The following is a 14,494-nucleotide window of genomic DNA, read 5'->3' as shown; positions in this document are numbered from 1 at the left end:
ATTGTATTTGTTTTGGACAGAGTTATGAAGTGTCCTTAATTGAACAATAATTGCCCAACAGAATTCACACATCTTCTGTCAGGTGTAATTAGTTTCATAAGAACCTAGTTGCTCTTTTTTCTACATGTTTATTCTGTGTTGTTCAAATCTTATATTTTGAATGATTGGCTATTCTTTTCTGTGTTGTTTTACTCCCTCAAGCTCTTGTATTTTATTTTATTTTATTTTATTTTGCAGGGGTCTAAAAAGGTGTAAACCTTTTACTTGGGTAGTACAATTAAGACCTAAGAGTTGGATAAAATAACCTTTATTCTCCTATTTTCTCATGTCTACAGAAGTAACGAGTTACTGTAACTAAACTTTTTGCAACTTTAGATACAACAAACAATATTTTGTGGAAAGGTTTATTCTTTTATGACATACAAGGGTGAGGAAAGAAAAATAATGTCTCCTTTTTTTAAAAATATTTTTTGAAGCATTTTTCTACACCTGGACCATCTTGTTTACTATATTTGATGTATTATGGTGCTGGTGTGTTTTCTCTTCCCCTTTTTTAGAAATCTGAAAAAAGGTCACCTTTCTGTTACATGCTCATCTTTCCAAATTTCACTCAAGTTTACAGCTGCATGTAATGTGTGGTTCAATGAGAGAAGGGACAGATTTTTTTTTTATAGAAAGTAGGCCTCATTAAAACCTCCTTCAAGCCCTGCCATGTTATGAAGGTAACATGACAGAACAAAGGAGGAAAAGAGTGCCAAGAAACTTTTATTCACAAGAGCCAAATTACAAAGACTGAACAAACTCCTAAACTTTCAACTGAAGAAAATAAGACTTAAAACAAACCACCTAACAAACAGATTTGAATATGATAGAAATAAGAAAGTGGTTTCATGAACAATAGAGAATAAATTTCTGATTTTAACTTTTAGTAGTTAAATCTAGAGTTGGGAATAAGTACAAGAATATGCCATAGTTGTAACTTGCAACCCTGTTTCTAAAGGAATTAAAATGCTAAGTTGTCAGCAATTAGATTCTAAACTTCCTTAAATAGTGATTGTATTGACTTTGCATTTGTCTATGTGTTGAATGGTTGAGAACTAGTATGCCTAAAAACGTTTAAGTTTAAATTCAGCTTTATAATTGACAATAAGCATTTGTCTGGAATGATTTATTATAATACTTTTGACTCTCATTTAGTGATTAAGTACTATTGTTAGCATTCATCTTAGTCTATGGCAGCCTTCTGCTTATAAGTTATAACCTGTACATGGTTCTATTTGCTGTTCTGTTTCCCCCCCCTGAATTTGACATTATTCTCTGTGTTGAATTATGTGTCATTTTTGTGAGTAACTTTGTTATGATTGGTTTCTTCTAAATATGGCTTCTTAGGTATTTTATTGTTAAAAGTTGCAACCGCGAAAATCTGGAATTATCTGTTCAGCAAAGAGTATGGGCAACTCAAAGAAGCAACGAGGCTAAACTGAATGAAGCTTTTGATTCTGCTGAAAATGTTATTTTGATATTCTCTGTTAACCGTACTCGACATTTCCAGGTATGTCAGAAATCTATATCCCCAATCCTCTATCTATTGAATTTGAGAATCAGCACCTGTGTTATTCTGAAATAACTTGTTATGCATAGCTTACTATGTTTAGCTTTTCTATCCAGTAAATCCTCAAGTAGATCTTATGATAGTGTTAGTACAAAATTTTGCCTTTTTGTCTCCTATGATGTTTTACTATTACACTGTCTTGGCTTATTAGGGTTGTGCCAAGATGACATCCAAAATTGGTGGATCTGTTGGTGGAGGGAACTGGAAGTATGCTCATGGAACTGCCCATTATGGACGGAATTTCTCAGTAAAATGGTTAAAGGTTCATTTCTACACTCCTCTCCCTTCTTCTGCTTTTGGAACAAAATTCTCCATGAAGCTAAGTTTTAAGGAACTAAAAAGGTTAAAGATATTCTTAGCATGGTGCTTATTTTGATGATCTCTGTTTATTAAATCTAATTTTTTCTACATTTTTTAGTTGCTGATTAGTTTAATGCTCCCCATTAGATGTATTATTTTGAATTTTGGGGCATGCATAAATATTATTCTGTAAAAATGTTACGAGTTTCTGGTTACTCAATGCTATTTTTGATATGTAGTTATGCGAGCTTTCCTTCCACAAAACTCGCCATTTGAGGAACCCCTACAATGAGAACCTACCAGTAAAGGTATAATTCCTAGCTTTTTAAAGTTAAAGCCTTCACATTGAATAAGGATAATTTTACTTGACGGATAATTTTGTCAATTAATTAGGCTAATTGTCTGGTTTCTTTGAATTATGTATCTGCTTTTACCATATATCTTTATCTGCGATAGTAGTTTCTACAGTAAGCAATACTCAAACGCACAGTGCTATTATATTTTGAACTTATTGGTCTACTTTGTGCGCTGGCAGATAAGTAGAGATTGTCAGGAGTTAGAGCCTTCTGTTGGTGAGCAGCTAGCCTCCATGCTTTATCTTGAGCCAGATAGTGAGCTTATGGTATGCTTATTCTATTTTATTTTTCTAATTTATGAGTTTGAACACGAATAGAAATTTAATTATCAGAATAAGTGTGGTAATAGTAACAATTCAAAACAAAAAAAAGGCACGGTGGAAGTAAAAAAACAAAGCAGACTATAAGATAGGTAAGCAAATCTTGTGTTCTACTGCTTGGTGCTAATTAGTATGATTTCATTTATATACCCGTGTACGATATAAATATCAATTTAAGACAGGCTAATAGCCTCCTAATGAACCATACTATGCAAGTGGCCTTATTGATAAAGTTATGTACGAGTGTTTGTAGGGAGTAACTGGTGCAAGATTAGACTCATGAGTTGATTGATGAGCAATCTATTTGTGTAGTTCATTTTCCATGGGAAGGTTGTTTAGACGCAAAAAAATATTGGATGTCCATAATGAATGAATATGTATGTCTGTATTCATTTTTTTAAAATTCCCATGGATACAGGCTATTTCACTGGCGGCAGAATCAAAACGTGAAGAAGAGAAAGCAAAGGGAGTCAATTCAGATATTGGAGAGAACCCAGACATCGTTCCATTTGAGGACAATGAAGAAGAGGAAGAGGAAGAAAGTGAAGAGGAAGATGAAAGCTTTAGTGTTGCTGATCAGGGCAGAGGAAGAGGCAGAGGAATGATGTGGCCCCCTCATATGCCACTTGGCCGTGGTGCCAGACCCATGCCCGGGATGCGTGGTTTTCCACCTATGATGATGGGTGGTGATGGCTTCTCTTATGGGCCAGTTACACCTGATGGTTTTGGGATGTCGGATCTCTTTGGCGCTCCCCGCCCATTTGCTCCATATGGGCCAAGGTTTTCTGGAGATTTTAGAGGTTCTGCATCTGGCATGATGTTTCCAGGGCGACGACCTCCACAACATGGGCCAATGTTTCCAGGTGGTGGACTTGGGATGATGATGGGTCCAGGGCATGCTCCATTTATGGGGGGTATGGGGCCTACAGGTGCAAATCCTCCTCGAGGTGGCCGACCGGTTGGCATGCCCCCTACATTTCCTGGACTTGCAGCACCTTCCTCACAGAATTCTGGTTGGGGTATTAAAAGAGATCAGAGGACACCAACCAATGATAGATATAGTGCTGGACCGGAGCAGGGTAGAGGGCAGGACATGACCGGTCCAGGGGGTGGGTTGGATGACGAGACTCAATATCAGCACGACGTACAGAAGGCAGATTCACTTGCTGCCGGAAACAGCTTCAGAAATGGTGACAGTGAAAGCGAGGACGAAGCACCCAGGAGGTCAAGGCATGGAAAGGGACGAAGAAACGAAGAAGCCTAGAAGGTGATGTTGCCACTGGTTCCGATCACCCGATGTGAATTGGCTTGGAAGTTGTTAGAATGATTTCAATCGGTCAATAGCTGCGCGCAGTCACATTCTCCTAACAGTGTTACTTGTGGAACTCATTTGTAAGCAACCGAGTTTGGATATCTAGCTAGATCTTCTCTATCTTCCAATCTCCATTTTAGGAGGTCTGGAGGAAATCTAAGGTTTAGATCGTGTTTGTTTTTATTAGAATATAAATTAGCTCAATATTTTTATTAAACTATTCATTTAAATTATTTTTTATTTTATGTATTTATTTAAAATAAAAAATACTAATTAAATATTTTTTATTACCAATTATTAAAGAGAAATAAGAAAAATAAATAAGCGTCGTAGTCATATAGTGACGCATGACACCAACCGACACTAGTGCACGATTGGTCGTATATTTGAGTACTCAATTAGAATGTTCTGAAATTTAAGGATTAATTTAAATTTTAGCCCATTGTCTAGAGACGTATGATGAATACTTTCCTCTCAGCACCAAGTTTATCTCCTAGCATCATGCCTATCATACAAGGAAAACAATGCCAGCAGATGAGGCCCGTGTAACCGACCTGCTGCTCCTAGGCTCGTGGGGGTTAAGTATATCTTTGAAATATATATTCGGAGATGGGAGAGAATTCTGTATTATGCTTATAATTAAGTTATGAGATTAAATTTTAACTTTTATTAGATTTCATGAAATTTTTCACTTACAAATCTTTATTGCTAACGAGTTAGTTTTAAATAAAGAACATGAAAGAATGTAATTTATTTAAGAATTATTCACTTCAACTGATTGCAAAATACAATTACAAAATAATACATTTCTCTTTTCAAAAAATGAAAATCTATTTCTTGAGAAGAAACAATCAAAATCAACATTGGATTAGAAGCATCAATCATGTATATTAGACTAGAAAAACCGGCATGGATCTCTGAAAAATCTAATAATAATAAAAGGTCACTTTATTTGTCGTAGTTTCAAAGTGAGTGATTTCATATATCGAACTGTTTATTGATCTCAATTATTTTTTATACATTCGTCTCAGGAACAAAAATAACTTATTGTTTATTTTATTAATATAGTTTATCATAAAATCCTATTTATATTCATTTCACGTGAAAGGTTTATGTGATTAATATATATGAATTTATCTTAAAAAAGTATTTATAAATTTAACTCTTACTTTCGACTCTTAACATATTTCTGTTGCGTTTTGCTTTGTCGTTATAAAAAGCTTATAAGTTGCAAAGATTTGACACATACGTCGGTAATATTGAAAGAATGTGGGGATAAATTAATGGAAAGAAAGTGGCGTGTTCGAGTAACCCCCAAGCGTTATGTACTGCTGGGGTTTGGACGCTACGTGGAGGAGGAAAGGGGTTAAACTTGACAGTTAGTCCTAACTTTTGGGATGGTCAAAGTACATGTTAAGGTCCCTCTATTATAGCGACTCTATCAATTTAGTTCCTTTATTATCAAATGCATCAATTTAATCCTCCAATTACAGTGCATGGTACAAATTTAGTCCTATTATCAAAAGAATCAAATACGGTGAAATATTTTACAAAGTTAACGATTACCATTTACAAAATATTGATTATCGTTTAATATAGTTAAATTTTTTTTTTGCAAATGGAATATTTTTTTAATTGAACAAATTTAATGTCATTTTTACTAATACATGGACTAAACCAATCAGTTTAATAATAGACTAACATATTTGAACAAGTCTTTGCAATAAAGGGACTACATTGACAGAATCCCTAAATTGTGTATAGATTAGTTTAAGAGTAGTATATAATATACATTTCCCACCCACCAATCTCCGTTATCTTCCCATTACACCAATAAAAAGAAAGAATAAATTTTAAAAAATTGAAAATTAAAACTTGATTATGGAGTGTTTATGAGGCAACAATGCTTTCATTGTTACCTTAAGAGTTAAATAATTTATTTCAACATCCTCTGACGAGTATAGTCGAACATAGTCTGCCACATCCTCTGACGGAATCTGCTTTTACTCCGGGTTTCGGTTCTTTCTTCGGAAGTTTCGGTCTCGATATAGCCCATTGCATTGCCCATATGGCCAAAGGGCGCATGTAAAGTATAGATCTGTATTGATCATCTGTGTTCCAGGCTTCGGGAGTTTGAAACGAGTAACTGTTAACAGGATCGCAGGTGTATTTACAAGTAAAATGAAGAATGTTCAACCAGTAACTACTAATGATAATAGATGCACTACAAAAAGTTCAAGGAGAATTTTTTCCTATGCAACAAAAACCGCGCCAGCCATTAAAAGAAGGAAAAGCCATCTTACCCAAGTCCTTCTTCGGACCACACAGCTTCAAAAACTCCTCTTGCAGTATGAAACGCCGTATCCACCAAATCTTCATGGATCATTGATGCAGCCACAGCATCCCATTCACGGCACCCCGCTTTCCGTCTTTCACTTTTAAGACATTAAAAATGTAAACCTTCTCTAATGCTGCTTTTGCTTTGTCTTCATCAACTATCGGGAAAAGACCACATGCCCTTGCATACCTACAAAGAGCTTAGAATTTATTACCACGCAAACAAAATAGCACAAAGAGATTTAGCACATGCAACAAAATGAAAAATAATAAGCCTCAGGACTACATAGTTCAATACCAATTAGCACGAGTCAAATGTGAAGATATACATGCTTAAATCTAGGCATTATATGATAGATGAAAGTAATATATGTTTTCTAACCAAAACAAGAAATGGGAGAGATTACTAAGTTCAGACCTATATAAAAATGATTTTCAAGTGCAAATTAAAATTTTAAAATTCTAACCAAAATCTTATTCTAGGTTATCGAAAAGTAAATGCTGAAACAAGAAGTTCCCTTCCATCATGACATACCATTGTCCAGCCAATTGATCAGCCTGTATAGATGAACTTGTGCGACTGCCACCGTTGTCATAATTGAAATAAGTACCATTCCACAATCTCTGATAGACATCTTTTGCCTTGAGAAACTTGTACCAAAAGTAATCTTCAGAACCCTTGTCTCCTACTTCACCTGCCAGGGCAGATGCAGCCTGTAAGGCTGCCACCCATAACCCACCTCAATAGGCGCTTATACCAGACACAGACCATGTATCGTATGTTTGATCAGGAAAGCCTTCATTCTCAATCATCCCATCACCATCCTTGTCAAATTGCTCCATGTAAGCCATTGCAACATAAACCAAGGGCCAAACAGCTTGTGCAAACTTCTTGTCACCGGTGACAGAAAAATCCCTGTAAATTTGGAGAACAAATTTCGGATTCAAGTCTTTCCATCAAGCAGTGTCGTAAAGAAAATATGTGTTTATTTCAAACCATGGGTCATCAATTCCAATATCATGTGGAACAGCTCCAAGAACCTTCCTTGGAGCCAATCTTCCATCATGTAAAAGTTTCATTTTATTAGAATCGTGCATCATTACAGCAGCTGCAAAGTCTCTCTGGATGCTGAGCTGAAGTTTTGGAAATAACATGATTAGAGCAAAAGATGCATAAAAATGAACATCGTAGGTGTTCCACATGTGATAATCAGTCCCTTCAAGATAAAGGAATTGACCAATGTTCTCTTCTCCTTCTTGCAGCAAATTTGTACCACAAGCAGAATTAGGCCCATTTGGAGCTTGTACTTGGTCAAGTATAGAAGTCATCCTTCCGAGAATGTCAATGGTAGTATCATTTTGACGGGGAGCATCAACAATGCTTTTCAAACCTAATTGAGATCTATCAAGGGAAAACTTACTTCCTCCAATGCTTGCTAAACTGACTGGAGGTAATCCATCTGCAGAACTAACAAAGGGGGATTAAAATAGCACGTCCTTTATAATAAATCCAATTCCAACAATTGAGTGCAATATCTAGGCACCTGTCCATATTGTTCCCCCTGAATTAAGATAATAGAGCTCATTGAATAAAGTGACACGGTACCTGTCAAGGGGGTTCAGAAATATTAGACTCTGTTAGCATAAGCAATTGTGGGAAACTAAGTCTGAGCTAACCATTCAGGAAGCTTCTTGTCTTCGAGTACAGGCCTTTGCCATGCTTCAATCATTGACTCCCAATGCTTGTGCTCTGTGTTTCAGGGGAAAAATTGAAATGCAAATTATGCACTACAGGCAACGGGTTTGAGAGACTAGTAAACTTAAGTTTTGAGTAGAATTTCCTCTCTGCTAACAATTTTATTTTGTAGAACTTCATAGAAAATTTACTCTTCTAAAATTAAAAATCATGACAAACATTGTGAGAACAGGGTATTATAACCGAGAATAGCATCATCAGCAATATTTGCTGCAGCATCCCCATTGGTTCCATAGAATTTCGTATAATGCCTGTAGATGCATATACCTATTCATTATGCAGATAATATATTATTGAGTTGTATTCCTTGCACAAGTATTTCATCACACACCTGTGATAAGTCTTTCCACCTAGAAATTTCACTTCAGGACAGTCCCAAGCCGATGAAAAAGTAACAGAATGTACAGTGCCAGACGGAATTGTCATAGAGCTGTAATTGCTGCCCCTATTGATGACCCTGGCTCTGAAGATACTGACTCTTCAGTGTGCTCTAAACGCTCAAAGGAACCATGCTATAAAGCAAGTTTGAGAACTCTCAAGTTAAATGAAATTATAACAAGAAAAAAGAAGCAAATTAGTACTTTTTGCTCTTTGCATGTTACTTTGAAAAAAAGCAACCAAAGAGAGCCATAGTCTTTCCAGCCCAGTAATTTTGGAACCATGCTCAAGTATCTCGTAGACACAAGCATTGAATTCACAGATATTTAAGAACAGAGTACTGTAGAGTCAGCAGCAATGTCAAGAAAAGCTACAATGAACTGGATCACTGCTAAGAAGTCACAGCTTCTATGGACTATATTGGTTAGAGTTGAACTGTTAGAATGTAAAAACATGGGAACGTATCTGCTGCTAATGTTGTATTATTGTAGATGACTCAAATCTCATTTATTACAGTCATCAAATTTAATTAATGATATGCAAAAGTTTATGGCGAAGCAGAAATGCTAAAATCAATAATCATATCCTATGTAGTGGACACGGAAAGAGAGGGAAAAAAGACAAGAAACCTCTTTTATTTCTTGCCACATTTCTTTTGCAGTTATGCCTTGTGAGTTCCCACGTATCAAAAAGCATGGACAGTCTGAAATTTGAACACCATCTTTCTCCTGTGCTGCAATTGCAAAAGTCACAGGAGGATGTCTATCTGCGGTTCTGTTCCAGTAAATGCACATTTGTTACTAAAAAAGAAACAAAAAGGATACAATGCAAAGCCATTGAACTGATCAAACCAAGTTGAAACATTTTTTTATCTCCCATCTTCACCGATGAGCTTACTCGTGATGCAACAAAATACCATGCACACCATCCTTCATCCTAGAAAAACCAGGTACTTGATAGGTTAGTATAAACCATAAGGATGCTATAGTTATAATTACGGAATATTCCATTAGAAAGAACTTAAATGAACAATTAAAGTCATAACTGACTAAAATTGAAATCAGTATATAGACGCATCCACCCACACACACAGAGACTCAAGCTTAAGGAAGCAACGGATTCTTACATTATTTTTGAATTGGAGTGACGACCGGAAAATTCAGAATCTCCTCCCACAGAGTTCTGAGTGGAAATGCACAAAATAATTTTGCATGAGTCTAATGGTTAATTGAGTGAAAAGGATATTAAAAGAAAAATGGCTACTCACAGCCCAAGTGAAAAGCAATGTGACATCTGCAGCCGTCTTTCCAGTATTATATAGCTGAAATTTCAAAACTAAACTGATCAATACCAAAGCAAGTAGTTAATCATGCCAAAGAAAATTTTTACAAGACCCATTTCTCACAGTGAAAGTAAAAGCTGAAACAGGAAAGCTTCTTTCTTTGTAATTATCAGGAATAAAAGGTGAAATTTGACGAAAAATAATTTTAAGTTCTGGGTCTGGTTCACCTGCATTTTGAGACAAGATGGTGACAACCGTAGAAGATGATATATCAAAGGATATGGTCATAAAAAAAATTACACCACATGATAACGTAGATACCTTCATATACTGTCCAAGCCCTTGAGTATAAATCATGATATGTAGAATTATTACCCTTCAGATTCCAGTCCCAAGAAAAAAGTCCTGAGTCTTCATTTTCTCTGTTAATTCACATGATATTTGAAAGGAAAACTTTTCCTTGTTTTAACTTCCAATTATTTTGAATCAAATGCATACATAAGCCAGAGATTATGTGCTCAAGAATTCACTAATGGCGTTCATTTCTTAATCATAAGAAACAAAAGAATAATTTCTTACTTGACCAGCTGAGGACTTGCAGAGCACAGTACACTGGAATACTTTTCACCACTTGAGCGTGAAACAAACACCTGCAAGAAATATTTGCATTTGATTAAGACAGATTAATACTCCTTCGATAAACAATTAAAAGATATTATGGACATGAAGATTACATACAACTAGAATTAAATGGCAATGGTAATGACAGTTCAAAATGTAAAAGAGAAGCAGGATAATTCCTAATCACACTTTTATCATCTTGCTGTCACTTCTGCTAGAAATAGAAAGTTAAGTTGTTTGATCAATTAAAAATGTCATAGGCTCATGGATTCGAAGAAGCAATGTATAATATGCTAATTAGGATGATTTCCAGCTTTATAACATGCCTACTTTTGATAGAAAAAGGATATAGTTTAATTTAATTATTGCTGCTGAGAAAGGCAACGATGGAACAACAATAAATTTCTTTTCTCTGTGATGTCAAGAGATTCCAACTTACAGTAAACTGTTTTGGTAAAAACAGTTTAGCTTCACATATTCTGGGGAAAGCAATGCATAATATGCTAATTAGGATGGTTTCCAGCTTTATAACATGCCTACTTTTGATATAAAAAGGATCTAGTTTAATTTAATTATTGCTGCTGAGAAAGGCAACGATGAACAACAATAAATTTCTTTTCTCTGTGCTGTCAAGATATTCCAACTTACAGAAAACTGATTTGCTAAAACCGGTTTATCTTCACATATTCTGGGGAATAGTTGCCAACGCTGAAATTCACCTTTGTAACTTCTTCCAATGCTTCCTGCTCTGAAGGAGAGGGAGGAGAATCTTAAAAGAGTTAATCATGAGAAGGTCAATAGAACAAAGCAAGCACGGAAGAATCAGTTAACTTTATGGTATTGGCAACATTTTCTTCACACACATTTTTGCTAAATCTTCCAAAATCTACCACTCACTATATAGAAATATGTGCAGGTTTAATGATTTAAATATTATTAATAAGTAAATAAATATAAGAATGGTTCCGATTGTCTTTACACTCCAAATAAGCAAATCAACTATAAACTGATAAAAGCTTAATGCTAGGCATTGAAATAAGAAGAAACTAAAATTCCTGGCAGGTAAATGAAGACCTACCCGACACCACCGAGAGGAACACCATGAGAAGAAGTGATACAGCGCTTGGCAAATGGGTCGATAAAAACCCGCTGCAAAAGAAACATGAAGATAAATTAGGTCACCTTTACCATTTATAACGCATGAAGCTAGAAAAGACATTTAAGAATCTACCCTTCCTTCGGCTGATTGTTCTCTGATTTGCTGGTACAGCCTAATACCAATCGGAGCCTATCAAAGCAATATAAAATCGTCTGATTATGAAAAAAATAACAAGAAAAGATACACATTTACCATACACTTATATCAAATGCACATTATATTCTAAAGAACTTATATAGAAACATTTGCAACAAGAAAATGCTGGACAAATGTGTGTCGAAATCCATCTTCCTGTGCACTTATACAACTGTCAAGAATACTCCATGTTGTAAGAATAATTTGTTTATATACGACTGAGTTTATAATATGGCGTACAATTTGATTTATCATAACTAAATTCATGAGCACTATGTCTGAGATGGTGTATCAAATTCTTTAGGAAAATTCGAGAGCTAAAATTCATGTACAACAAAATGTACTAAAGATCTTGTACAATTTTATTCACATATTATGTCGCTAGCATGATTCTCTCAAACAAGGACCTCTCAGAATAGAGTTATACATTTGCTTGCACTAAAAAGAAAGGGTGTATGGTTCACATAAACAAATTCCTATTCCAAGATTAGGACTTTCCATGCTCAACAGTATGGCCTAACCACAACAGGTTCCCTGTCTGCAATTATTGAGCGAACTTCAGTTCAAGTTAACCCATTCTCACTTTAGCCTTTTGAATATGCAGTGTCTCAAAGAGCACTACAATGACTTTACTTTTCAGAGTTAAACCATGTAATATATATACACACACATCAAGAGATTAATGATTTCTAAAGATTACAGAAACTTTTGTTCTCTAAACATACCATTTGAAGGTTCTCTTGAAGAGTTAGAGTGAACATTGAAGGAATGCATCCCTCGCCATCAAGTTTCCGCTTCCAAGTTAGTGATGCAGGTTTCCCAGGTTCAACCTTCAGCCAAATATAGAAACTCATTCTCAAACAGTAAAAGAACTTCTGAAACATAAAGGCAGTAATAATGACATTAACTATCATAAAAAAAGGATTTATTTGAAAGTTTTGTATTTTGTAGGCCAATAATGTGATAAGAATTAAGCACCCTTCATTATGGTGCTCTAAGCATAGTGTTGAAAACAGGACGAGCTGAAGGATGACTTCAACATGAAAAGAAAACAATTTCATATATCCACCTAATATCCTTATACGGGGGCTTCTATCAAAAGTTTAATCAGGTCTACACTCAAACATGAGCAAAAGTAAACTTATAAGTTATAATTGTCCAAAATTGTAACTAAGAACGTAGATTTACCGTCTTTATCAAATGATCAGATGTGTCTTTATTTACTTCATCAAGACCATTACCCATGCGCGTTCCCTCAGACGTCTTTTCTGAATAACAAATGAAAAATAAATCAGCTCAACTGCATTCAATCGAACAACAATAACATGAATATAATAAAACTAAAAATTACCTAAGCTCAGTTATGATTCGGTATAGTTCCACATATAACTTCCCTTTCTCCATCATTTTAGTGATTACAGAGAAGTACAAATATTCAAAAGAAATAAATACAAAATCACCACAGGCAGTATTTAGAATCATCGTACCACAACAAGAGTGTTTCGATAAGACATCAAGATACTATTACAGTTTGCAAGCAGATGTGGGAAACTTGGATCCAATCCAAATTCCTTTCTTAGAATTATTTTTAAAGCTTAAACTAAATCGATCAGATAAAGAAACTAAATTAAGATCCATACACAATTAATCCACTGAAATGGTAAACAGTAAAATTAATATATTAAATCACACACACATATACAAGCTACTAGACATACCAATCTGCATACTACTAGTCAATAGCAAAATTTTACACATCCACTAAAAACCCATTTCCCTGCAGTCCCCGATCGTCCGCATTGCCGATAGCATTCCATTCATGAAACATGAATACACTGATATACATACAAATAACACATACGAGTAAAAGATAAAAAAAAGGTGGGGAGGGGGGCTTGATTCAAAAAATGAGAAAGATGGACAATGAAATCATTAACCTGAGATGCATTGGATAGAAACTGAAATGGGTATGATGAAAACAGACGGATTTGTATAATGTTCTAAGAAATATCAAATTCTCGAATGGTCAAATGATCACATAAACATACTGGCACGCGAAGCAATGAATTACGAACAAGATTCGATCAGTCTAACCTGAGAAGCCTTTTCCCAGAAGACCGAAATGGAATTCGTAGAATGTGGAAATCGATGTCTTTGAATCCTCAAATTTATAGGGAACATAAAGGCTTTGATTTTGTTTTCACGTTACTTGCACCCTGGCCAGCTTTCTGTTTTTCGAGTTATAATTGTTCTCTGATTAGTATTACGGTAGGTCCCTAAACAATTGGTCTATTTTCTTATATACCCCCTTGGCTTCTTATATTTTGGCATTATTCACGATTTACCTTTTAAATTACACATTATTTACTTTATTTCCTAAATGTATATGAAAATAATAATTTAGAGAAAAAATAAATTATAATAATTTAACATGTGAAGCAATATATATATATATATATATATATATATAATATATATATGGGGAAGGATCAAATTACATAGTGTAAAACTTTTTAATTTTACACCTTTTTAGGATCGTTGGATGAGGGGAAATCAAATGCTGAGATTAACGGTACGAAATGTGAAGATATTCACTGCATAAAAAAAGTTAAGGGATTAATATATAATTTTGTCCTTCAACCTTATAATTTTTTTTTTATTTTATTTTTCCTTTTAACAATTTGGCTCTTTGATTTAAGGGATAATGATGCAAATAAAAATAAAATTTTAAGGGATTAAATTGATTATAAACTAAATAAATAGATTAAAATGAGAATTTCTTTAAGGTAAAGAGGCTAAAGTAGCTATCGAGCTCAAAAGAAGTAAGACATGTTTGGACCCATCTATTTTGGCTTAGAATTTAAATTTAAATCCAAACCAATTGATTTTATCATTAAAAATCAACGATTTATTTTATTCAATTTAA

General features: G+C 34.7%; 1 protein-coding gene and 1 pseudogene across 2 annotated transcripts in view; one reads left to right on the top strand and one right to left on the bottom strand.

The window, feature by feature from the left end:
- The window catches only part of LOC120134604 (30-kDa cleavage and polyadenylation specificity factor 30-like), a 34,349-nt gene extending 30,360 nt beyond the window's left edge, over window positions 1-3,989 (top strand). The window contains exons 5-9 of one of the 2 annotated variants that reach the window (XM_039151039.1): window positions 1,390-1,552; window positions 1,764-1,874; window positions 2,152-2,220; window positions 2,448-2,534; window positions 3,007-3,988. In XM_039151039.1, coding sequence (XP_039006970.1) covers window positions 1,390-1,552; window positions 1,764-1,874; window positions 2,152-2,220; window positions 2,448-2,534; window positions 3,007-3,852 — 1,276 coding nt within the window. In that variant the 3' untranslated portion in view covers window positions 3,853-3,988. Of the gene's footprint in view, window positions 1-1,389; window positions 1,553-1,763; window positions 1,875-2,151; window positions 2,221-2,447; window positions 2,535-3,006 lie in introns of both variants that reach the window. The other variant, XM_039151040.1, reaches the window with a different exon arrangement.
- A 1,837-nt stretch (window positions 3,990-5,826) lies between these two features.
- Window positions 5,827-12,804, bottom strand: LOC120134210 (annotated as a pseudogene).
- Between the last annotated feature and the right edge of the window lie 1,690 nt (window positions 12,805-14,494).

Source organism: Hibiscus syriacus, unplaced genomic scaffold (assembly GCF_006381635.1).
Source record: "Hibiscus syriacus cultivar Baekdansim isolate YM2019G1 unplaced genomic scaffold, ASM638163v2 tig00110597_pilon, whole genome shotgun sequence".
Lineage (NCBI taxonomy): Eukaryota > Viridiplantae > Streptophyta > Magnoliopsida > Malvales > Malvaceae > Hibiscus > Hibiscus syriacus.
This window is presented reverse-complemented; position numbering and strand designations above follow the sequence as displayed.